The 26,017-nt window shown below is 43.8% G+C and overlaps 1 protein-coding gene across 1 annotated transcript in view; it reads right to left on the minus strand.

Moving 5' to 3' along the window:
• Nucleotides 1–7,931: 7,931 nt before the first annotated feature.
• The window catches only part of LOC311320515 (collagen alpha-3(VI) chain-like), a gene marked incomplete at its 5' end in the record, with an annotated part of 99,929 nt that continues 81,843 nt past the window's right edge, over nt 7,932–26,017 (minus strand). The window contains 23 exons of the mRNA XM_084452280.1: nt 7,932–8,699; nt 10,160–10,345; nt 12,583–12,639; nt 15,546–15,629; nt 15,754–16,020; nt 17,071–17,126; nt 17,211–17,307; nt 17,473–18,174; nt 18,612–18,714; nt 18,989–19,485; nt 19,685–19,696; nt 20,509–20,545; nt 20,665–20,697; nt 21,102–21,164; nt 21,662–21,724; nt 21,935–21,970; nt 22,160–22,210; nt 22,901–22,963; nt 24,100–24,162; nt 24,748–24,810; nt 25,048–25,110; nt 25,491–25,526; nt 25,701–25,754. Of these exons, the coding sequence (XP_084308406.1) occupies nt 8,659–8,699; nt 10,160–10,345; nt 12,583–12,639; nt 15,546–15,629; nt 15,754–16,020; nt 17,071–17,126; nt 17,211–17,307; nt 17,473–18,174; nt 18,612–18,714; nt 18,989–19,485; nt 19,685–19,696; nt 20,509–20,545; nt 20,665–20,697; nt 21,102–21,164; nt 21,662–21,724; nt 21,935–21,970; nt 22,160–22,210; nt 22,901–22,963; nt 24,100–24,162; nt 24,748–24,810; nt 25,048–25,110; nt 25,491–25,526; nt 25,701–25,754 (2,727 nt within the window). The 3' untranslated portion in view covers nt 7,932–8,658. The remainder of the gene's footprint in view (nt 8,700–10,159; nt 10,346–12,582; nt 12,640–15,545; nt 15,630–15,753; nt 16,021–17,070; nt 17,127–17,210; nt 17,308–17,472; nt 18,175–18,611; nt 18,715–18,988; nt 19,486–19,684; nt 19,697–20,508; nt 20,546–20,664; nt 20,698–21,101; nt 21,165–21,661; nt 21,725–21,934; nt 21,971–22,159; nt 22,211–22,900; nt 22,964–24,099; nt 24,163–24,747; nt 24,811–25,047; nt 25,111–25,490; nt 25,527–25,700; nt 25,755–26,017) is intronic.

Raw genomic sequence — 26,017 nt, forward strand, 5'->3', positions numbered from 1 at the left:
TTTAATAGCTGTCCCTGGGTAAAGATTCAGCAGAATTTATCTCAGACATGTTCACCTTAACTGGAGCTCAGTGGCCCTGAGGGAGTGAGAGTCACTAAAAACAACTCCTAATTTGGACTCATGGAAATCTACAGTACTTCATAGCCTCTTAGAGATACAGTATATACTATCCTCTTAGAGATATATACTTCATATCCTCTTAGAGATAATTACTTCACAGCCTCTTAGAGATATATACTTCACAGCCTCTTAGAGATATATACTTCACAGCCTCCTAGAGATATATACTTCATATCCTCTAAGAGATATATACTTCATATCCTCTTAGAGATATACACTTCACAGCCTCTTAGAGATATATACTTCACAGCCCCTTAGATATATATACTTCACAGCCTCTTAGAGATATATACTTCATAGCCTCTTAGAGATACCAGCCTTTTAGAGATATATACCAGCCTCTTAGAGATGTATACTGCATTGCCTCATAGAGATACAGTATATACCAGCCTCTTAGATATATATACCAGCCTCCTAGAGATATATACTCCATAGCCTCTTAGAGATATATACCTCATAGCCTCTTAGAGATATATACTTCATAGCCTCTTAGAGATATATACTTCATAACCTCTTAGATATATATACTCCATAGCCTCTTAGAGATATATACTTCATAACCTCTTAGATATATATACTTCATAGCCTCTTAGAGATATATACTTCATAGCCTCTTAGATATATATACTCCATAGCCTCTTAGAGATATATACTTCATAGCCTCTTAGAGATATATACTTCATAGCCTCTTAGAGATATATACTTCATAGCCTCTTAGATATATATACTCCATAGCCTCTTAGATATATATACTTCATAGCCTCTTAGATATATATACTTCATAGCCTCTTAGAGATGTATCCCAGCTGTTCTGTTGGTTCTGTATTGACGGATGTTTCACTTCATTTGTAACTTTTTGCCTCAAACGCAACTAGAACATTAACATTTCACCACAGCAGGAGTCAAGCATAGTCAAACGAGAAAGTATTTGAATATTTCACAACTGTAAGCATGAAGTAAAACTCAGCAGCCCAGTATGTGCAGTAGGGATACTGTCACACCCTGCCTCTCACCCTGACCCTGGACCATGTTGGAATTGTCGTCTTTTCTTGTCCTTTCTTGTTTGTGTCCCCCTTTCTGGTCCCTCTCTGGATCCCTTCTAGTCCCTAGTCCCTCTCTGGTCCCCCAGTAGTCCCCCTCTAGTCCCTAGTTCCCCTCTTGCCCCTAGTCCCTCTCTGGTCCTCCTGTAGTCCCCCACTAGTTCCTAGTTCCACTCTAGTCCCTAGTCCCTCTCTGGTCCTCCTGTAGTCCCCCACTAGTCCCTAGTTCCCCTTTAGTCCCTAGTCCCTCTCTGGTCCTCCTGTAGTCCCCCACTAGTCCCTAGTTCCCCTCTAGTCCCTATCCCTCTCTGGTCCCCCAGTAGTCCCCCACTAGTCCCTAGTTCTCCTCTAGTCCCTAGTCCCTCCCTGGTCCTCCTGTAGTCCCCCTCTAGTCCCTAGTCCATTTCTGGTCCTCCAGTAGTCCCCCACTAGTCCCTAGTTCCCCTTTAGTCCCTCTCTGGTCCTCCTGTAGTCCCCCACTAGTCCCTAGTTCCCCTCTAGTCCCTAGTCCCTCTCTGGTCCCCCAGTAGTCCCCCACTAGTCTCTAGTTCCCCTCTAGTCCCTCTCTGGTCCTCCTCTAGTCCCTGGTCCCGTTAGTTACCCTCTAGTTCCCCTGTGCTTGCTGAGGCTTCCCTGTCCTGCCATGGTGTTGATGTGTTCCCTCTGCGTTTGCTCCCCCTGTTGGTGTCTCTGTGTTTGTGTTCCCTGTTGGTGTCTCTGTGTTTGTGTTTCCTGTTTTGTTTGAGTCTCAGTTAACCCTTCACTCCCTGCCCTTGTGTCTGTGTGTTTATTAGTTTCACCTGTTTCTCGTTGTGATTAATTAGTCCCCACCTGCACCTCGTTCCCTCGTTAGGCCTCCCTGTGTGTGTAGCCTCCTTCCCTTTGTTCATTGTCAGAGTCTTGTTTGTCCTGTGCGTGTTCCAGTTTTTTCTTGTGTCCCGGGTTTCTGATTTCCTTTTTGTGTGTTGGACTTTGCTTGGTCTTTCTGCAGACTTTTACTTGTCTGCTGGCCTGGTCTGTGGCCACTTTTGTCCTTTATTTCTTCATTAAATTCTCTGAGCTGCCTTCACCTGCCTCAGTTGTCCTGCATTTGTGCCCGACCCCTGCCTCGAAAGTACATACGCTGTTCTTGACAGATACCGTGTGAATGTACTGTATGTTTGGAGCCACCATGTCCGTTGTGCTTTGCACGCGTGGGTTTGAATCCCCTCCTCGTCGCCAAAAATGTGGCATATTGGGCAAAGAATGAGGCATAGTCTAGGTTCAGTTTAACCCTTTAATGGAGATTAAATCATTTTATTTAGTTGGCTCAGAGTAACCATCACTTTAGCCAGGGTATGTATGGCAAATGCCAAATTAGTCACAAAAAATATCTCGCATCTTTCCACGCCAGCTTTGACAGCACCGACATCAACATAAATAGTGACATTAGCTTTTCCTTCAAACTCCACTCCACGTAAAATCTCCCCCATAATTTTCCCGTCCTCACTTATTGACTGTAGTTCAAGTGAGAATGACATACTGTACATACATGTAAAAACGGAGTCACTTGCCTCCAGACCCGGTCAAATAGTATGTTTCATGTTTGATTGAGATTGCCTGTTCCTATATGGAACCACTGGGATTTTTACAAAAGGGAATCCTTATCTGGCACGTTGAGTAGATTCAACCTTATTGAAATACTGAAATACTACTGAAATACTATTTCAACTAGACAGGTCAATTTTCTCCATGTGTTCTTGACGGTCCTCATGAGAGAAAAACTACAATCCTACTGTCATCACATCCATCAAGATTACTGCTCACTGTGCTGGACGGTTACACAGTAACACTCCTTCAATTTCTACTGTTCAACTTGGCAGACTACAGCAACGAGCAGCCCTTGGAGAACACTGCCTAGCTGTTCTCCTACTGGAATTAGAACAAACATACAGTGTGAAACATCTGGGATGCTCAGTAAACCCCTTTGGGTGTTGGGGGATTGCACACTAAGCATTATACTGTAGGGTGGTCCAGAGGGAAGTCAGACAATGGCGTTGGGCAAATGTGTTTCGTTGTGGCATGGAATGCCCAGCCAAGCTCAAGGGGGATCAAGGGAAAGACCAAAGCTGAGACCAAATCTGGAGACGGTTTCCACATACCAGTGAGTCAGGGCCTGCAGATGAGTTAAGTAAGCATTTACAGCGTGGGCTCCTCAATGTGAAAGCCATTACGGCCTCTGGCTTTTATGGCTCCTGTGGAAAGACAGGAGTGCCAGCGTGATGAGTCACTCCCGGTCTCTGGCGTGTGTGGTGCTGCTGAGTCCAGTGATTGAGTGTCTTCATATTTCTTTCTTTCCAGTCTCTCCTTCTCTCCCACTCCTGACCACAAACAGGACTCCTGAAGACAGCAGCGATCCCACGGTCCTAGTTTAACCTTGTCAAATGTACATGTAAGAGCTGGAGTGTGGTGGTCGGACACACCATGAGTAAATGAGAATGAACAGGATCTCACTTATTAACAGGATGTATGTACGCAGTATAACTAAACAGTCCTACATGTCTGCAGGACAAAAAAACATTTCTGCTTTTGAACTCGAGAGAACCATTTGTTAGGTTCTCTATTCATACAAACAGCACAGTTCCATCTCTAATGTTTGGTAATACCTCACCTTGTCCAATCAAACACTTTCCCTGAATTTAATCTGAATAATCAGTTTAGCAAGAACATACAGTAGGCCTATGCCCTCTTCCAGTTCTGTTGTAGCACTGTACGTCCTTGGCAGCCAATGAGATGAGCCTTCCGCTCACCATATCTCCATTGGTGGGCTGATAAATCTCTATGACTCATCCAGCTGAGTAAGAGGGAAACAGACCACTGGTTTGGCAAAGCCACTACAGCCAAGATACAGTAAGGCTAATTGGACTCAGTTAGGTAAAAGTGGTTTGATGAGATTTCTCCCCCTCTACCAAATTCTAGATACAGTTCTTCATAAACTTTCACGTTCATTGTCAAATGGAAACCAAAATAATATTTTTGGGGCTTAATGGAGCTTTTGTTGGCGGTTTTAAAAGGACATAATTCATTTTAAAGGAAGGTGGCAGAATGGTGGCTGTGAAGAGCTTTTCTTTGGCGAGCACTGAATACTCAGCAGCTGCTGTACTTAGTCACTACGCTAAGCGCCCAGTGGAAAGTGTAGCGCTGTCAGGCCAAATAGTGTCTGGGCTGCCAAAATGTGTCCAGGGTAAGAAGTCTGAAATTCTAATAACATTTTGTTACAATTTTTTGGTTGCTAGCTCGCTAGCTCGCTTGTCTGGTGTCAGCAAACATATACAGTAATATCACTGTTTCTAATTCATTTGAATAAATTAATTTAGTCTATAGAATAGAAAAATCCTGTCCATGTTTACTGACATCAGACAAATTAGCTAGTGAGCTAGCAACAAAAAATAGTCACAAAATGTCATTAGCTAGATAATCGGACTTCTTACCCCGGACACATTTTGGCAGCCCGGACATTACTTGGCCTGACCGTGACTCTGCTGTGGCCTTGGGTGTCTGTTCGTGGATGACTGTGATCTGTTTATTTGACTCTTGGTTAGAACCACGTGTTGGAGAGCGAGGAGCAGCTATTAAGCCTTGTCCAGGAACCCCAAGTCCTCTTTGGCCCACACACATCAGTAGACCAGAAGGTAAAGGACAGGAATGAACATAATAACAGTTGTAGATACTTACAATAGCAATAGTTTACCGTGGCTTGTAGTAGAAACACCACTGAATGCCTTAGAAGTCATTCTTTGAAGTTGTCATATGTAAGTACACACTTGTGTGAAATAAACCATCTTGTTTAGACCCATTTAACACTATAAACCCTTCACAACTCTATGCAATTTGAGGCTTGGGGTTGATTCTAGACTGAGGCATTGACAATCTCAGCTGTGGTGACGCAGAAGAGAATTTTAAGCGAGATGTAGGGTCTGTCCCAATTCAAGGGTTGCATCCTACCTAGGTTGCAGCCTACGCGGTCTATGTACAGTAGGTTGCGTCCTTCAGGCCAGGTAGGCCGGATGTAAACGTTTCGTGAAATGGGACGGTCTAGCCTACGGAGGATTCCCAACTCGTCATTTTGTTGCCTAGGCAGCGCGTGCCAAGCGCGCCGCGTGCCGGTAGCGCGACCTGTCCTGAGGTAACTTAGCGCGACCTGTCCTGTTGTTATGGAAACACCACAGAAAATGCCTATCTAAATCGTCTATCTAAACTCGTAGATACAGGTGTAATTTGGATAAAGTTTCCACATATTGGGATTCTATGGTGGTACTATCAGGCATGACATTTTATTAAAACATAATAATATTAACATCAAAGCGGTTTAAAAACGTTTTAAAATCCTAGCAATGGTGGCTTGTACAGGAATTCATCCGGACCGAAACGCATTCTGGGAGGTAGGCCGCGAAGGATCCATCAGTTGTATCCTTCAAATTCGTCAGAAGTAGGCCGCATTTGTGGGCTGCATTCGAAGGACTCTTCGTAGGCTGAATGAATTGGGACAGCACTTGTCGCCCCGCTGTGATGTAGCAGCCTTCAAATCCGGCTTAGGTAGGATGCAACCCTTGAATTGGGACAGACCCAATATGTTACAACACATTGATCACTTGTTAAACTGCTCAGTTGATGGTACAGCATGCGGAGGCTGTGCATGTGTTTTTAAGCTGCAGGCCTCTTTGGAGGACAGATGATAAGCAAGGCTTACAACATCAGGGCTGTATTTCAGCCCATTCTCACGCTCACACTTCACACTTCTCATGGAGAAATGACCAACCCTTAAATACTAGCAGTTAATTTTTAATGGAAACTTTATTTTGAAATTACTTGAAAGAACGCTAATCTCGACTCCCAGTTATCCTTCGCGGTCAAAGAACGCTACCCAAATCTACCTGGTGGGGGAGAGAGAGAGAGGGGGGAGGGGGGGGGGTGGGTCTGTGCGAGCATGCATACATTCTGCTGTGCATAAATAGGCCTACTGTAGGTGTCTGACTGTGTGTGTATGATACATTGCATGCTATTAGCCTCATGCTCTGATTACAATCACCAAACCAGTGCATTCTGACAGCTGTTCAGAAACCTTCACGCACATCTGGAAAATGAAAAATACATGGCTATCTGTATTCAGGCGGTTCCAATGTTAAAAGTTCTGTCCTCTGAGAGACTTTGACTACTAGCACAGCATGCTAAGTAAATGGTTAGCCCCCTGAGTCCTTTTGTCTAAGTGCTTTGTGACATGCAGTCTCTGAACACTCCTTATCAGCAGGTAGATCACAATTATGAGGACATTTCCTCAAAGATTAAGATTACTTTAAAGCTTAGTTACGATAATTCTGCAGTTTGAATGCAAGTTACAATTGGCCAAAGGACTAAATGAAAACACGATCAAACTTAGACCACTGTTTCCGTTTCACAGGCAAAAAGTGTTTTTTTTTCATCAGGTTTTCATTTCTTATACTGTAGGAAAAAATCTTCCAAAGGGTTTCAGTGAGAATTCACTCCAAAAATATGGCTTTATTTTAGCACAGTTAGAAATGTTTTGTGAGGGGTATAGTTCTGCCATTATAACAACTTCAGAGGACATCTGGACTTACTGCTAAGTGGAAGAAGGCCAATGACCTCCCCTTTTATGAAACACAAGCCCATAAATCTACTCTCCTCCTACACTAATGGCTCATGAACAGCATGGAATGCTTGGACTTGAATGTTTCCACTGATAGTAATTTTTTAGCTGCATGAAAAGAACATCATACTGTGCGTAGACATTTTGCAAAACTGTTTCTCCTTATAAAATATTTGGACCTGACCAGTACACAACTAGGGCCAGTTCCTCTTCCATACAGTTTGAGATAAGACAGTTAGGGGGGAGGGGTGTCTTGATGTATCATCCACTGACGTTTCAATATCTTTCAGTTCTTTTTTAGATGTCTGCCATATACAGTAGCCAAATCTAAAAACTTGCTGCTCCTGTCCACATGTTGAAGTGTCCTTGGGAAAGCCCAAATCCATCCCACACTTGGGAAAGCCAAAATTGCTCGCAATGAGCAGGCTAGCGTCTTGCCTGACAGCTGCCACCATTGGTGTGTGAATGTGTGTGTGTGAATGGGTGAATGAGGTGTGAATGGGTGAATGAGAGGCCTTCATTGTAAAGCACTTTGGATAAAAGCACTAAGTGACGGCCATTTACCTAATCTATAAAGACAGATGGCAAGACAGCATGAGATGAAAGTCCCTCTGCTCAGTCCGAATCCTCTCAAGTTATCTAAATCCTTGCAGACTGCAGCTTGTCTCTCTCCCTCAGTGTCTCTCTCTGAAGCCGTTCTCTCCGTCTTCCCATGCAGGTCCGCCTGACATTTCCCAGTCCTAAGGGACTAGTCAGGACCATAAAATGACCTTGCTCTCAAAGTGAGTCATGGCCCAGATTTCATGAAGCCCAAATGTTGCATTTACCATTCCAAGCAAAATATTGTCCATTTATTTCCTGGGCTCAAAAGATCAGGGATGGTCATAGGAAGGAAATATAATTTGGTCATCTGCTGTCTATCAGGGCACTTCCTTTGATTCTGTCTTTGAAGTCATATCAAATACACAGCGTGTGGCACAGTTAGTTATTCAAGAGAGTCTTAAGCCCAGGACACAGCAAAAAGACTGCAACCAACACGTTCAGATGGCATTCAAGAATAAATCCAATACTCAAGTTTATTAGAAAGTCTAATTCATTTTTATTTCCCCATTCCCAGATGAGACAAAAGTTAAGTAAAACAAGAACAAATAAAAACTAAAAGTACATTCTATTTTTAAAATACTGGAACGTGTGTGTTTGAGGCAGTGGTTCCAGAAGTGCATTAACATTACATGATGAATTCCATTCGACGCTGAGAAAAATTGGTCACCGTCATTATATACACACTGCCAGGTGAGACTTGTGTAAACATCAGCGTGGATTCTGCAACTGTGAAAGTCTTAGCATTGTGAGGGAAAGACTGTGGGGACATATGGAAGATAAAGTGATTTTAATCAATATATAAATCTATACCTAATATTTCATTGTGGCCCTGCGTGTGATGAATGTAAAAAAAAAAGTTACTGTGCTGAATAATGCCATTCCTGCAAAATACCGATTTATTGATCATCTCTGTCCATGATATTCATACATTTGTTTTATTATTACAAAACTGTACTTAACAGTTGTAAATGTTCCAGAAATGTGGTTGTATTCAGCGACTCAATCAGCAAAAACAACAAAATACAAAACACACTATGTACTGTAGCACCAGTATGAAGAAAATTCATGCAGCAAATTGTGTTGCTTTCTTTCTGTTTGTGACAGACTATTTTGTAGACTGATTTTTGGGCATCAAATCCTGCTTGTGGAATCCAGTGCAGCCACCTTTTGGTTTGGCATAGCATCACTTTTGTAGTTGGTTTCCCTCAGAATCTCCTCAACCGAGGTATAAGTTGACGATTCATCAGTGTCCTATGTTCTTACAGCGCCCATGACCGCTTGGCTGGCAGGTGCTATAGGATGAGGAGAAAAATAACATCATCAGTCTGTGCAGAAATAATAATGATGTTATGTGTTCTGTAAGAATTCACTTCTATCAGACAGGCACGCCTAGAGGGTCACAGGGAGAGGAGGTGAGATAAGGAGAGAGAGGAGGAGAGAAGGAGAGAGAGGAGGAGAGATAAGGATGGCACATGCAAGATTAAGCTCTGTCTGCTTTGGGCTTATTCACCACAGGAGTAAGGAGGTGCAACCTTAACGTACGGCAACCTGGCGGGCACTTCATTTGTCTATAACAGTCATCTTATGCTTTTTTCACATGCAGGAAGAACCAGGATGTGTCGATATGGGATAATGTGGCACCTTCTCTTCTCTGGCGTGCATGATCCTCTGTTTACTGACCCTCCCCACCGAGGGGATAAATAGTTTGCTGATTGTTTACCACTTGGGAACTCATCATGTTTATAAATAACCCTATCATTATCATTACAGCAATTAGAAGAGTAGACAAACCCAACAGCTAGCTAAGCAGACTAAGAAATAGATCATCCCCCTTGTCTGCCTTTTTCTTTTTGTAGGCCTACAGGTATGTACTCATCTAATAGTCTGTCTTTCTTTGCATCAGGCTTGGGTTGAAATACTCTAGCGTTTGCTAAAGTATGGCGGTGTCCGGTGGGTGGGACTTACAATCTCGGGTTAAGCCCATTGGCTCATAAACTATAACAACAGAGTGAATAAGCGGAAGCAGGAAGTGAAACCCCCACGGGACCTTACAGTAAATATGAAAAAATATGAACGCTAGAGAACGGCCAGAGAAATCATTTCTTGATCCCGTTTGAATTGTGGCATGACCATCACATATGATGTTTGTCAATTTAAAACAAACATTTTATTAATTTGATAACTCGCAAGTTAGCTAATACTATTAGGTAACTGACATTACACTCGTTTAACACTCACCAAAACCTTGTAAAGCCGATCTCGCATGACAACTCTTACAGAACTGACTAACTCTCCTTACTCATTCCTGCAGCTCTCAACATGGCCAGACTAATAGTGATTTCACCACTTTTAATGCTTGTAAACTATTTCTGGAATAACTGCTTTACAGTCTTATGACAAACTGCGGTGTTCTTGACTTCAGCAAAATTATGTTCTAAATTGACAAACGTCATATGTATGGTCATGGCACAATTCAAACGGGATCAAGAAATGACTTGTCTCAATTAGTTCTTTACCTGGTTCAATAAAGGTTTAATTAATTAAAATAAATTAAAATAAATTAAAAATCAAATGATTGCAAATAGTAGTAGTGGTTTGCATTCTAAAAGGCATGCTGAGGAAGACACTGGAACATTGGACATATACAGAAAACATACATTTTTAATAAAAAAACAACAACATAGAGATGGACAGCCAGACCGACAGATATAACGTTAATAAAGAAATCATGTGAATAATTAGCAAGGCCCACCTGCTTTTCCACAGGCCTTCCTGCACTCGTCGTGAGTGTTGAAGCGATTCTGGTTCCCGCCACATCCTCCGTACCAGAAGCGCGCGCAGCTCTTCCTGATGACGTCATAGTGCCACTTGAGGACAAACTTAGCGCAGGGGCCCTCATCTTTGGGCATCTGGCAGACCTCCCTCCCTGTGAGGGCCGCTGGAAGACAAGGTAGAATGGTGAATGGACGGCACTTATATAACGCTTTTATCCAAAGCTCTTTACAATGAAGGCCTCTCATTCACCCATTCACACACACACCAATGGCGGCAGCTGCCATGGGAGAAATTTGGGGTTCAGTGTCTTGCCCAAGGACACTTCGACATGTCATCAGGAGGAGCCGGGATTCGAACCGCCGACCCTACGATCATTGGACGACCCGCTCTACCTCCTGAGCTACAGCCGCCCCAAAGATAAAGTGTGCCAATGAACACACCTGGAGAAATACAGACACAAAGGTGAGGCTCAGGTGCTTAATTTGGAAATTAATTGCATCATGTACATGTGGGTACTGTGGATGTAATGGAGAGCTGGAGAGAAAGTAACCCTAACCACAAACTCCTCCCTCCCGACCTAACAAGTCCTCAAACACAGTTCAGAGCAGGCTTGGTTTTCATGCCGCTTTCGGTGGACTGCGAGGAGGAACTGTGCTTAACACACACACACACTCCGCTCACTTGCCCATGCTGGGTTCGATCTTGGCTGTACAGAAATCATCACACTTCACACTAACAGATAGTATACATAAAGCATTAAACATGGTAATTTAGCGGACTCTATTGAGGTAGAGGTAGCCTACAGAATGCATCACTTCAATTATCCACACGAATGAGAAATTTAATGTTATGGTGCATTCCATTTGTCTCGGGAGGTGCGAGTGGGAACTGGCAATGGTCACTCCCGAGGTAAGCGTTCCAGTTGCAACAGCTGATCTCGTTATCAACAGCTAACTAGTAGCTCTAGCCTTTGTTAGCAAACAAGTTGATAACAACGCACTAAGTGGTATTGTGCGCACAAAACACCATAATCAGCAATAGCTTTAGCAGCTTGTTTGTCGCTCTCTACACTGCAGCCAGTAGTCTCGTCAGGTGCAAGGTGAAATTTAAATATTTCTGATTTAAATAATAACACTGCTGCAGCATCATCTTCCATCCGTCGGATGGAAAAATGATGGTAGGCGGGCTGTAGTGTTCTACCTTCCAGATCGAGCTGAAAAAGTAAATAGACACCAGCCTGTTGACACGAGCATAACTGATCATGGCTGGATCATGGATGTATTATAAGAAGTGGATAAGGCATGCAAAGACGGCGGCCCATTCAATCCAATTAAAGTTGCTCAGTGGCGCATGAAGCAAGCCCCCATGGCCAGGAACAACCAGTTTTTGGCGTAGTGGCTAAGCTCAGTATTGCAAGTGGTGTCAAGAACCTGAAACCTAAATCCCCCACTACACTGAAGTTACAGTAATATGGGTACCGTAGAGCCACCTATGAATGAATCATGGTCAGAATTTAATGGTGAATTCCTTGGCCCATGCTGCACCCCTCCACCGAGTTTCATGCATATCGGGCCGGTTGTTTTTGTTTAATCCTGTCCGCATGCAGACACACACACACACACACAGAGACAGACAGGGGCGAAAACATTACCTTCCGCCCTGCGGGGCTTTGCCCCTGGGGCGGATGTAATTAATGTGTCCCTCCTACATTACTTCCTTGTTTACATGACTATGTTTAATGATGTACTGATGGACAGTAAAATGACACGTTCTTCTGTAGTTGCGGCAAGTATAGACTATACTATAGACTAACTGCCAGAAAGAAAAAAAAACAATGAACAATGACCCACTGAAAAGCCTTTTTTATTCATTCATTCCACGCTTACGAAACACAAAGTCCCATCCAGGGACCGACACAGTTTAACTTCCCCTTTTTCCATGCTTGGCTTTTCACTCAGTCCAACATTAATTCGGAAGATTTTAGGGGTTTTGTGGTTGAACACAAAGGGGCTCATTGTTTGCAAAGTGAAAACAGGCAGAGAAAAAAACTCATTATGCAACTACAGTAACTAGCAGTAACCTGCTACATACAGTACATGTGAGACTACTAGTCAGCGTTTCCCATGGATCTGAGCAAGAGGCTCTTCTCCAAATCATGTTTGAAGAGGCAGGGTTGCTTGTTTAAAAACTTTTGACATGTTGCTTGAGGAGGAAGTGTGAGGAAGTCTAGTGTCAGCTGTCCATGAAATATTATGCATTACATACACTCCAACATCAAAGTCGGTCATATGCTACACAGGGGTAGTTGGCATAAACTGCCCTGTAATGTAATACGCTGGGAGACTGCAAATAAATGAGACACATTTTTTCCCATCTAATTCAAAAAGCAACTGAACTTACCAGGAGCTGGAAGAATCTCTGTCAGAACCGGCTCCTCTTCAGGCTGGGACTCTGGCGCTGGGGAGACGACCAGGAAACACATGTCAAGAAACTTCTAGAAAATCACTTTCTAGAGACTAAGCCACACTTTTCTGTGCCACACAAGTGGTACTTCTTGCATAATCTATCACAGACCTATCTTTACGCTGTCATAAGAACAATTCCATAAGTAAACTAACTAATTTCTAGTTTGTCGAGATGTCAACCATGACATTGTCCAGTCAGTCGTAACCTTAGTCATCACGACTGCTTTCGAGATCGAGGCCTACTATGTGACACTTATGATAGTGTAGAGATATCTGTATGTCAGGAGGTTCAAGTCCATAACTTCAACACTACCCTACATTCCAAAAACACTACATAGAGCTATTCTTCAGTTGATTTAATCACAACAGCCAGGTGCACAGAGCCTCACCTCAGAGAACCTGGGGACAACAACCACTCACCTGACCACATGCAGTTTCTCAAGCACAGGGCCTCGGTCTCGAACCTATTGCCATTGCCTCCACAACCCCCATACCAGAACTGGGTACAGATCCTGTTCTTTCTGTCAAAGGACCACTTAGCCTGATAGCCTTTGCACGCCACTCCAGGGTCAGAGTCAAGTGAGCATGGGTCTGACAGCTTATTATCTTGAGCATGCAAAAACAAGACCATTAACAGAAGGGAGAAAGAGAGAGAGTTAGGAGTTTTAGTTAAGACGATATGAACTACACCACACTGAAAGCATGATTAAAGGTACAGTGAGTTGTGAGCTAGATGATTACAATGAATACGCCTATGTTACTTGGCTGGGTTGCAAGTAGGGCTGGGTTTAAAAAATCGATTCATCGATTCAGAATCGATTCATGAATCCCAAAATCGATCTTTTATTTAATGAATGAATGAATAAATGAAGGAATGAATAGTTCATTAATTCATTCAATGATTCATTCATTCATTCATTTTTGGAAATCAGTATCGATACCCAGCCCTAGTATTGATGTGTTGCATAACTTGGCAGTCATGTAATTAAGGTTACAGCTAAAAAATAAACGGTTTTAATAACACTAACCGAATCGATATTGTATCGAATCGAATTGAATCGTGATAATCGATTCTGAACCTTGTGAATCGGAATCAAATCGATTCTTGAAATTCGAATCGATACCCAGCCCTAGTTGCAAGTGTTCAAAAGGAAACAATACAAACCAGACTAGTTCAAAACCCAGTACCCAGTAGTATCTCTTCTAGGGTTCATCTGGCCAACCATTGAATTTTATAACTTCATCACTCAGCCAATCACAGACTTTCACATTTATAGGGCCGGCAAGACGCTGCCACTGTTGCAGGCCAGCCAAAAAGTTAAAACGATCAATTGGGAAAAATGAAATGTTGCTCAGTTCAAAAGAATACAGATGAGTGATAAATAAAAATATGAATTTGATACATAGGTGCATTACGAACCATACATAGTTAGCCTTTTAATATTTTTTGCATTGTGAGTCATTTTGAACACTTGAAGTAGACAGTTCAGAAGGAAGAGGGTAAAGTGTGGATGCTCATTGGTGAATTGCTCTAAAATGAGGGGAAGAAATGAAGTGAGTTTTTGAGTCAAGAGAATATAAGGCAATTAGTTTCTACATACACTATAACATGTTGTTACAAGAGTTAATCAACTTGTTAGTGTGTGAGTACCTTAGCTCTCTGGCTGTGGGGTCTCTGGGCTTATGCTGCAAAACCACCATCTAGGCTATACCTAATCCCAACAAGCCCAAACCCACAAGTACCACCCCGGTAATACTGAGAAAAAGTAGATGAAACCCACCACAGTCCTGGACTCATGCACAGCAGCCCTCAAAACCGTTCAACCGCAAAACCTTGTGAATTTCCTCCTTCAACATTCTGAAGTGTCCATTTCAAAGTACTGGTTTAGCATAGTGTTGTTCACCTAGTAATGTCTATGCACTAGAACTATGATCTAAAATCAAGAGTATCAAAATATATTGTATTAAAAACAAGACATCAACAGTCACTATGACGACTACTGTATGGTTTTGTTTGCAAGCAGGCCAAGGAGCAGCCCCCTCTAGAGCTCTGTGATTGGCCGGTTTGGGAGATGATCTCATGCTGTAGCTATTCCCCACCTTATGTTTCGACCATAAGGCAAGGCCAGGCCTCCCCCCAAAACCCAACACGTGAGCCATAAATCTCCCTCACTGGATTTATTTTCCAAGAAAGGATTGTGGGTTTTTTTGTGCCAAAAAATAGCTTACACAAATTGCAAGGCTAGAGGTTCAGACTGCATTGAACATTACTTGTTTGAGACTTTCTGTCCATAGAATGAACTGTTGTATTATTGATAAGACATTTCCTGTCAGTGGATATTCAGTGGTTTGATACATTCATGCCCATTATTCTTGGTAGCACTCCACGAGTTAATGGAGAGCACATTATGGGATACTGCCGTTGAAAATCGTGAGGCGTTAAGTGTGAATTAGATCTCTCTGCTTTGAAGAGTGATGCTGAACCGGACTGTAGAGCGCACTGGAGGAAGGAGGGGGCTGCCAGTGAAAAACAAACAAAATGTCTCTACTGAAACTATTAGCAACAAACAAGATCTCTGAACTCTGAATCTGGTTGTTTTGTGTTTGAAGAAAATAGTCCCATGTGCCAAATCAATTAGCATCAATACCTAATAAATCTACTTGTACTCATAAAAAGAAAACATAAGGACTGAAATAGTGTAATAGTGTTACGTATACACTTATATATTTAGGACACCATAAAACCTTTGTGGGAAAATGCATGAAAAAAAGTGTGAATCTCACCAACACACGCCTACCTGTGCTGAAGCCTTGCCAGCAAACAAAACGCAAAACACCGAAAAACACACACACAGACACCCCCCCCCCCCGCATTCGCACCCACACACAGTCACTCACCCATCTCGGGCTTGTCCAGGGGGGGGGTGGCTGAAGCGATGTCAGTCACCTCAACCTGGGCAGGAAGCTTATGTTCAGCTGCTTCTGTTGAATCACATGGACAAAATACTCAGAGGGGAAACTTGAACTTGAACAATGAAACCAATGCAATGCTACCTAATTTAATATCTGTACTTTAGCTTGGCCCGTCCTCTGTGTGGATACTTACTGGTGGTGATGACGCCTTTGTGGGTGGAGGCAGTGTGTCCCTGGGCAGTGTGGGCGGTGACCACAGCGTGGTAGGTCTGGGCGCTGTCCAGATGGTCGACTATGAGCTCCGAGGACGTCACGTTTTTCCTCAGCACCAAGGTGTGGTCGCGGAGGCGTGTCACCACCACCTCAAAGTAGGCCACGAGTTTGGGGTCCCCGCTCGCCCAGTACAGCCTCAGGCTGCTGGAGGTGACGTTGGCAGCGTGGAGCTCGTCTGGGTCAGATTCTGGGGGTTCAGATAGGGACAGACCAAACAAATAAGTCCAGACCAAACCAATTCACACATACCTGTAGAAAAAACATACCAAATGCAAGCACAAATAGGCTACACACAGAAACATCAAAACATCAAAACACAAACTCATCTCAAAGCTACCACTGGACAATGGGCCTCATTCACCAATATCGTCCTAAGTTCTGGACTTAAATTTCTTAAATTTACTGGGGTCGTTTCTAAAGAAATCTCCTGTCTGATTTGTGACGTGTTCGTAAACCGCTGGATGTGTTCGCACCTGCCTTCTCATAATGGTGAATCCCATGGTTTAGCAAGTTAAATGCGCATGGCCACTCACCCGAATTAGCATAGGTAAACTATAGGTAAACTAAACATGCAACTACAGGGTCATGCGCATATATCACTTCTCTGAATGAATATTGGTCATCCACGCCCTCGACTCGCCAACTTTTAATGGCATTCTGCTTTAGGTGGGTTATGTGTGGTGATCAGGGTGATAGTGTGGTTGTGTGTGGTGATCAGGGTGATAGTGTGGTTGTGTGTGGTGTTCAGGGTGATAGTGTGGTTGTGTGTGGTGTTCAGGGTGATAGTGTGGTTGTGTGTGGTGTTCAGGGTGATACAGTAGTGTGGTTGTGTGTGGTGATCAGGGTGGTGTGGGGTTACTCGTGCTGTGGTCGTCCTGCACCTGAGGCTTATTCGCGCTCCCGCTTATATCTTTTTATGAACTGACCATCTAATGAAGAGTTTTTGTATTTTCTTAATATCTGCTGTGCTCCCTGTTTTCTGACGCTGAACAACAACCCTATCTGGGTGACCCACGTTTTATTACAATACAAAAGCTTACAGTCTACAGAAATATAGGCTATGCAATACACAGCTGTCAACGCGCCATGCCCAAATGAAAATCTAAAGACCGGACTCCACCTGTCAATTTGTTTTTTTTTTGTTTTTGTTTTTTTTAAATATCTTTTAGAACTGATGGAAAACCTACAATATCAATTGTCATTTATTGTCATCAATTGTGTTCTACTCATTACTTACGTTTGTGTTTTCTTGGATGGACTGCCTGATGATTTTCATGGTGTTTTTGCTGTTTCCTACAAGTAAATACAGAGGATTATTGCCCCAGATTATTCCTGACCCTACCGATGCATTTGAGAACTCATGGTCGGTACACCTACTCCTGAGATGCTTTGAATGGGTTTTTCAAAGGCTGGTCACTCTGGAACCACTGACAGTTCTTCGAGACTTCGGGGGACATGTAGAAAGCATTCTCAACTGCAAACACAAGACAGATAGTTCAGCACATCTGTCTGAAAACCTTTCAGCCCTCTGATACATGGCCAAGCTAAAAGAACATCAATTTTGGGTACAAGTTGGTAAAACACAGTGAAACGTAAAGAAAATAATGTAAAACAACAGGCTGTAGGTCATATTACTCACTGCTGAGATACTTGGGCAGCAGGTGGCCAAAGTTCTCAATATGTCTGTCATAAAAGTGTGAGGAGCTGTCCAGCCTCTTGAAGAAGACGTCGGACGGCTCACTGGCCATGCGAGACATGACGCGGGCGTCCCCGGCGCTCAGCTTCTCGCCCACGCCCAGGATGACCAGGAAGTAGCCCTTGCACTTCACCTCGGTCGCCACGCGCACCAGCCTCTCCTCGTCCTCCTCCACGGAACCTGTCAGCATCAGAATCATAACCTTGAGGTCGCGCGGGTGCGGAGCGCGCTCAAACACCTGCTCTACGGTGCTCTCGATGGCCGCCGCCAACATCCTTCCGCCCTCCAGCTGTGGCGTCTTCTCCAGCAGGAAGTTCCTGATGTCTGGGGCCGAGTGGTGGTCTGTTAGGCCCACATCGATCTGGATGGGTAAACCGCTGCTGTTGCGAAGGAACTCATAGGGGGCCTGCTGGACCACGGCGACTCTGGCGTGGTGCGTGGATGTGGCCGGGTCAGGGGAGACCACTAACTGGTCCACCATGTGCGCCATGTAGTGCTTCATCTCGGTGAAAACGGCGGGGTAGGTGGTCTCGGAACTGTCCACGACAAAGGCCATGTCGATGTCTGCGTCGGTGGTGAAGGACCTGCGGTCGCGGTTGGACGATGGAGGGATGTAGTCGCACATCGGGTCTGGCGAGCAGAAGTCTGGAGAGGGAGGAAAACACATTGGCTCAGAGGCTTGAGGCTTGTGATGGTTTCTATTACAGTATGTCTCACTGGATTCTATCGGAAAGCTATTTTCGGTTTGCATGCTGTCAGTGCCATAGGAAATGTGTTTTCAGTTAGGCAACAATAGAGGTACTATGATAGATTGATGGATGCAACTTTATTGATCCCTAAGGGGCAATTCCTGTGTTGTAGCATTCACACAACAACAAACCACACAACAAAAAGGCACAATAGACACAAAGTGCACAAAGGGCAGCAGTAACAAAGGCACAATCAGTAAATAAAAAAGGCACAGTCAGGTACTACTGTATTAGTGGGTACAGCAATACAGTCTACAGTCTTGGTTAATATGAAATGACAAAATGCTGGCATGTGTTTTGTCTGTGTGGAAATGATACAGAAGGAGCTCTTACCAAAGCACACATGGCACTTCATGATCTTCTCAATGACAGATCTGTACGCCGTGCTTCCAGGCCTGGGCAGGACAATGACCTGAGCCAGAGCTGTGTTGTTACTCTACAGACAGAGAGAGGAAGCAGCAATATGAGAACAGCTTTTGTAGATCTGTTGCCCAGAAATAAATAATGACATCTCCTGAAGGCAGTTGAAAACACAGTAGAACACCGTCCTCGATAACACACACGCATACACATGTAAAACGCAGGACAGTACCACCCTTTGGATGTAGAACGATACAGATTCCTGTCTTTAATTTGGGAACATAAAGCACACTTTCCCTCACAAGGATGAAGGATATTTCTGTCTTGCATTAAATCACAGATGACAGTACCCTCAGTGCTCTGGCGAACTGACGATCCTCCTGTTTGAGCAGGAAGACGGAGGTGATGCCGGCGTCGTACAGCCTCAGAGCTGCGGCGCTGATAGCATGCGGCTCGCCCGACGCCAGCCCGTTGATGAAGAAGATGGCCACCTTCCTCATGAGGAAGCCGCTGCGTACTCTCTTGAAGGTGTTCTGGGCCAGGAAGTTCATGGCCGTCTCCAGGCTGCGCTGCTTGCGCGTCTGAAGGGTCTGGAGGCCTTCGATGCGCTGCACCAGGGCAGTGCGCTTCAACGCATCGGCGAATCGGATCTCGGTGGTCACCTCGTTGTTGTAGAGGGTCAGCGCCACGCGGGCGCCACGCGGGCAGTTGCTCTCGGCGATGGTGATGTTTCTGACCAGGTGGAGGACGGTGTCACGCATGTTCTGGAAGTCCGCGGCCTGGACGCCGTCGGAAGCGTCCAGGGCGAAAGCCATCTCAGTCGGATAGAGAGGGCACTCCTGCTGGCCTAAGAGGAGGAGGAAATCAAATGTTCGATGTTTATTTTTTTTTATTATCTTAACCTCAGTACATTGATCTTGTTAACATGATTATAAAGGATAAATACTGCACAGCCTTAATGGCTGCTGTTCAACTGGTTTATATCAAACACATTTTATGATCATTTGTATGTTCTACGGACCACGAGCAGTTTAGAGTTTACTTACCATAGCAGCAAGCTGGGGAAGAAAGGGAAATCAAATACATTACAAGTCGCTCTAACTTCTCACTACTGAATCCTTCAACCATTTTCAAATTGTGTTTGTAATTTGTCTTAATCTACTCAGTCCTATGTAGTGAAGGGGCTACAAATGTATCTGTAACTAGAAATGGTGCTCAGAGAGCACAGGCCTCTGCCCCTGAATGCATTCATGTCTCTGTGCACAACAAAATTGAATGCGTTCTAAATTGGCCCATGCTATACCACTCCACCGAGTTTCATGAAAAGCGGTCTGGTAATTTTTGCGTAATCCTAGTCCAAAACATGAATGACGGTGAAGAGCCAGCCAGGGTGTGTTTGGGAGGCTCGTGGACTCGCCCCATGATTTGGATCCACTCCAGAATTTAATGGGTTGTTAGTTGACCCATGCTACACCCCTACACCGAGTTTCATGACCGAGTTTTTGCATAATCCTACTGACAGATGTACGTATATCTGCTGTATATCAAGGCTTGTATACATAATAAAAAACTGCTTATGTGTATGTGAGGGGTGCAGGTGTATGTGCAAATGCAAGCAGTGAAAGGTCAAATAATATACAAAAGGATCAAGAAATAGAATAGGTTTATGGAACATGTGGCGAGCAGAAAACAATGTTTGAGGTGGGAGCGGAGTAACACAGATACGTTTAAAATCACTCTTGGTCTCCGGGATATTTTTTGTCACAGACTAGACTCTGGCCCAACAAAACTAGAGGGACATCTTGAGGTCCAGAATGATCTTTTTCAGTAGTAACATCAAATTGCACTAGTGGCATCATTTCATACTTACGACAGTTATCTCTAATCTTCTTGACCAGGTCACATTGCTGGGGATGGAAACAGATGTAAACAGATGTTAAAACATGTTAAACATACAGTATCTGACTCTTCTCAGTAATCTTTTGTTTCTTCTCCAATACAAATGTTTACAGTAGTCATGTCATACCACAACACCCGGTCCTTTTGGTCCTTTCTGACCCTGGGGGGAGAGACACAAAGAAGTATTAACAGCTGGACACAGCTGGACAGAGATGCTCAGCTGACTAAGTATTCTCAGACTTTGCGATTCTGCAATTTACACTGCGTGAATATCTAAAATTGAAATAACACACATGCAGTTACCTGTATGTACAATGAAAAAAAGCAAATGTCATATGGTGAGATATTGTGATGTCATGCAATGCCAAAAGGGTATGTATGTACAAATCAAAATAATGTCATAATGTCCTACTATACTGTTAAGCTGTATCAACATATATTAAACATTCATAAATATGAATGTGCAGTATCATGCTGTTACGGATTCCTCTGCAGGACACAGGGAATGTTACAGAATGTCTTATAACTGTACTATAAACAACAGGAAAGCAAGTGTGTTCTTACGTAAGGCCCAGCGTATCCAACATCTCCTTTCTGACCTGGTGCACCAACATTCCCTGAAACCCCCTAGAGGAAGGAGAGACACAGCAGACTGAATGAGGAAGAATAGGGCATGACTGCACTTGGCTTCCTTCAAAACGTATGTTCAACTACTGTAAGAGGTTAAGAGCTTAAAGACGCTGAGCTGAACATGCACTCATAACTAATCCCCCATGATATATCTGTCTGACTAGATTAACCTTGACATATATAGGAAACACACGAGAGCCTGAAAAAATACCCAGAGTAAAATACTCAGAATAGAGCGAAAAGCACTTCAAATTAAGTTTGAAAGTGATAACTAATTAATAAATCTATAGGAAATGATACTGTGACATTTTTGCATTGTAAACATCAGTGATTATAAAACCTCTCCAAGGAAACCATGAACTGATGTTTTAGGGAATCAATATGCTTCCAAGGCATAGTGCGTTGAGTATCAAGTCGACTCTGTTCTAACCTTGGTGCCCCAAGCTTGGACAGAGGTTAAGTGCTCTACCACGGACCCCAGCCCAAGCACTCACCCTCTGGCCGAGGTTTCCTCTGGGACCTGGTCCGCCCTGGGTCCCTGCATCCCCTGCTGCTCCCTGTAGGGTGACAGAAACATGAGCGTGGTTCCATGCAGGGCGAAGGATGAGAAACGGAGCTTGTGTTCAAATATTGGATGGTTGTCAGCTGAATTTACCTCATCAAAAATAGTAGAATGCTTGTGAACCACAATTAACCACAATTCTGCCCACATAGATCTTCAATTCTAACCACAATCCCAATGGAATTTAAAATGTGGCAGCCATTACCTTGGGCCCGGGGAATCCTGGGAAGCCCTCATCACCCTGTAAGAAAAAAATGTTTTTAGCAACGGGTGTATAATGGCAACTGGAACATATCGCATGCCATCTTATAAGCAATACCTAGCAATTATGTGGGCCTGTTCAGATTACTATGAATAACAAATACACATCGTATTGATGTACACGATAAAAGTTGTCGATGTAAACAGTAAAAGTTGTAGTATCACTTACCCTTCTTCCTTTAGTCCCAGGGATTCCAAATCCATCCCTACCGTCCTCACCCTGTAAAAAAAGGACAGCAAGATTTCAGTGTACTGAACAACAGCACATCATAATCGATCCCTGGATGCACAGTATATGAACTGCATGCATTGACATGATTGAGGAGTGTCATTACATTTCATAGTATCTGAAGTCATTCTAAGTAACGAAGATCTTTGTGTGACTAAGCATTTGGAAAACTCGCTCCAAATTGATATACAAACGCTACCAAAATAGACTTAAGTGTAGTGTGAATATGAAGCCAGTAAATAAAGACTGAATGTTTGGCATACAGTCAGCAACCCCTCAGTGAGGAAACCATTCCAGATATTAAAACCACACGCTGGAGATTGTCAGAATCCCAAGCGAGGACATCAATCCCACAGCTCTTTGAATTGAATTTGACTGTGACATCCTGAGTATCAGAGGGGCCAATCTGAAGCAAATCTGAAGTCTTAACACTGGCCCATTGTAGTCTAGCCCTACAGCAAGAACACACTGTATCACACAGGCTGCAATACAATCGATGATCTCATAAATAGGCGCGTTTTAATAGGATGCAGAGCAAAAACGGATGAATACATTATTTATTGTCTGTCTGTTTTATTGTGTCTGTCTAGCAGCCTTGGCTTTGATTTACTAGGGTCATGGTTAGAGTGTTAATTTTTCCTGATATTCTGGGGAGTAGAAAGCAGGCGCTGTCGCTCTTACAGGCTCGCCGCGAGGGCCCAGAGGTCCCACGATGCCTTTGGGTCCCAGCTCCCCTGGCTCGCCCTGGGAGAAAACGATATGGAACATTAACAGAGAAAGAAATAATCCCAACATGGAGGAACCAGCAGACACACAGAGACACAGCAGGGAGAGGAGGAAGGAGAGAGACAGGTAGGGTTACAGCAGGGAGAGGAGGAAGGAGAGAGACAGGTAGGGTTACAGCAGGGAGAGGAGGAAGGAGAGAGACAGAGAGGGTTACAGCAGGGAGAGGAGGAAGGAGAGAAAGAGAGAGGGTTACAGCAGGGAGAGGAGGAAGGAGAGAGAGACAGGTAGGGTTAAAGCAGGGAGAGGAGGAAGGAGAGAGAGACAGATAGGGTTACAGCAGGCAGAGGAGGAAGGAAAGAGACAGAGAGGGTTACAGCAGGGAGAGGAGGAAGGAAAGAGACAGAGAGGGTTATAGCAGGGAGAGGAGGAAGGAGAGAGACAGAGAGGGCTACAGCAGGGAGAGGAGGAAGGAGAGACAGACAGAGAGGGCTACAGCAGGGAGAGGAGGAAGGAGAGAGAGACACGGAGGGCTACAGCAGGGAGAGGAGGAAGGAGAGAGAGACAGGGAGGGTTAAAGCAGGGAGAGGATGAAGGAGAGAGAGACAGGGAGGGCTACAGCAGGAGAGGAGGAAGAAGAGAGAGAGACAGGGAGGGCTACAGCAGGAGAGGAGGAAGGAGAGAGAGACAGGGAGGGCTAAAGCACCAGAAACAGAGAAAACAGAGAGAAAGAGAGAGCAGCCAGTGAAAACAGACTTTCTGACGGCCTCACACACAGATGTCCACAGATTTAATTGCATTCCTTCGCTTTTTTCGAAGTAGGGGACATGGTGGCCTGGATGTTTTCTTAGGGAGCATTTTGTGTGCGCTCTAATAGCCTGTGCATGTGTGTCCAGTAATGTGAGTGTGGAAGGCCCTGGGTCGTTGTGTTTGTAAGTGAAGCTCAGCCCGAAGCACTGTGACAGCTAAACTTCAGGTAGTCTGCTGAGTCAGGGTTTGCTTGATGCATAATTTTAATAAAGCCTCGATACACTTTATAGATACAGAGAAACTATAGAAAGATTACACAACAGATTCAATATTTTAGTCATGTTAATCACGCATATGTACAGTAGTGTGCAGACTCTGTCTTCCAATCACGATTTTTCACTCATTACCTTTCGACCGAGAGCTCCCCTTCTGCCCTTATCTCCAGCTGGTCCTTGGGCTCCTCCTAGGCCCTATGTAACATTGAAACAAGAAAGAGATACAAGATGCAACATCAGTGTTGTAATAAGAAATATTTGCAATGCACTTAAATAAAGCTGATTGCATAGAGTTTGTGGAATACACATGTAGTGCCTGGACACCATCTGTACACCATTAGCACGCATGCACGCACGCACACACACACACACAAACGCTAGGCATTCACTCTGTTTCCTATGTACAGTAACTATGTTGTTTGGTTTCTGACCGCATGTGTTTATGCTTACTGTTATTGTCAATTACAAGTCTTTTCATCCAGGCATATGAGTCATTATAATGAATCAGGCGGTACTCAAAACCCACATGTCAAAATAACTAACCATTCTCTTTTTTTTAAACAAAGAAGACTAAATAAATCTCTTCAATTGAGTTTATTTCTATTAGAAAAGAGCCAAAAATCAATAGGTTGATTTTTGTTCCATGTTAAAATCGCAGTCTTCACTCGCATGCCTTGAAAAATAATGGTGTATAGTAGTGTATAATAGTGCTCCCATGCTGTGGGGTGGTCATGGGGAAATAGTGTGTCACATATATTGTAGCCCTGACTGTGCACCCACCCTCGGTCCCGGGTTCCCCTCCTCGCCTCGAATTCCAGGAGCACCGATTGGACCGGCTGGGCCCTGGAAAAAACATCAAAAATACATTACATTAAAGGGCATGTTCCGCATTTGAACCTCTGTGTTGGGGGTGGGGGGTCATTTGCACCACACATTATTGGATATTGGACTTTGAATTTACAGCAAGCCTTTGAGTAATTATAATAATGAATATTTTGGCATAGGAAGACACAAACCCTGACAAACATTCGGCAAACAATGATGATTACAATAAGGGGCTAAATCGAATGATGTACTCACTCTGGATCCTCCAATACCAGGCTCACCCTGAACACCATCGGCCCCAGGCCTGCCAACATTCCCCTTAAGGATTCAAGCAGTCAAGGATGTTAAGTCATACTATACACAGGTACCATGCACAGTGCTCATAAGACAAAACAATACAGGAGGTATAGGCTATATTGAATCATGAAGCATTGATACTGTTCAGTGTTGAGAGCAATGCTAGTTAAAATATGATGTCTAGAGTCAACATATCTGATTCAGATAATTCTGCCAATGTATGTAAAGAACTACTAGATATTCCGGTACGGAAAAAAATGTGTTTGTTATCACAGCAGCTTCAATGAATAACCCATGGGATTATGCCTGACATCAGCCCCCTCTTTTCTACTCATCTTTAGGAGTTGCACTATGGACCAGTACTGCACTACAAAGTACTGTTCGCAGCAGGGTTAACTTACAGCTTGTCCAGCTGGGCCTCTTCTACCATCAGAACCCTAATGATGGGGAAAAGAAAGCGATGATCCACAGTTATTACTCACACCGTTATTTATTATATAGTTATTACTCAGTAGTTCTGGATGAGCACAGTAAGTATCAGGTTAATTAGGTTTCAAGACAAGTAAAGCCGTAACATGAACATAATTATTTTATAGATGTATCAGTCTTACCCTCCTTCCGGGTTCACCAGGGTCTCCCTTTGTCCCGTCATCTCCAGCCTCTCCCTGTGATACACACCAGAGAAAATCAGTTTGACTGGTAGAGACGCAGCACGCTTGTCCTCGTCCGATGGACATGTCCTTCACCTTCCTCTATGACTGCTGGTGGCCCCTGTTCTTACTGAAGGCTTTACTGACGATGACTGGGATGTACAGTACAGTCGGCTCACTTACTCTAAACAAATTAACTTCTTGTAAGTTGCTTACAATAAAAACTAAAAGGACTTAAATGTGACTGTCAACTGTAAATCCAAAAGTCCTCATATACT

Source organism: Borostomias antarcticus, assembly GCF_949987555.1.
Source record: "Borostomias antarcticus genome assembly, chromosome: 17".
NCBI lineage: Eukaryota > Metazoa > Chordata > Actinopteri > Stomiiformes > Stomiidae > Borostomias > Borostomias antarcticus.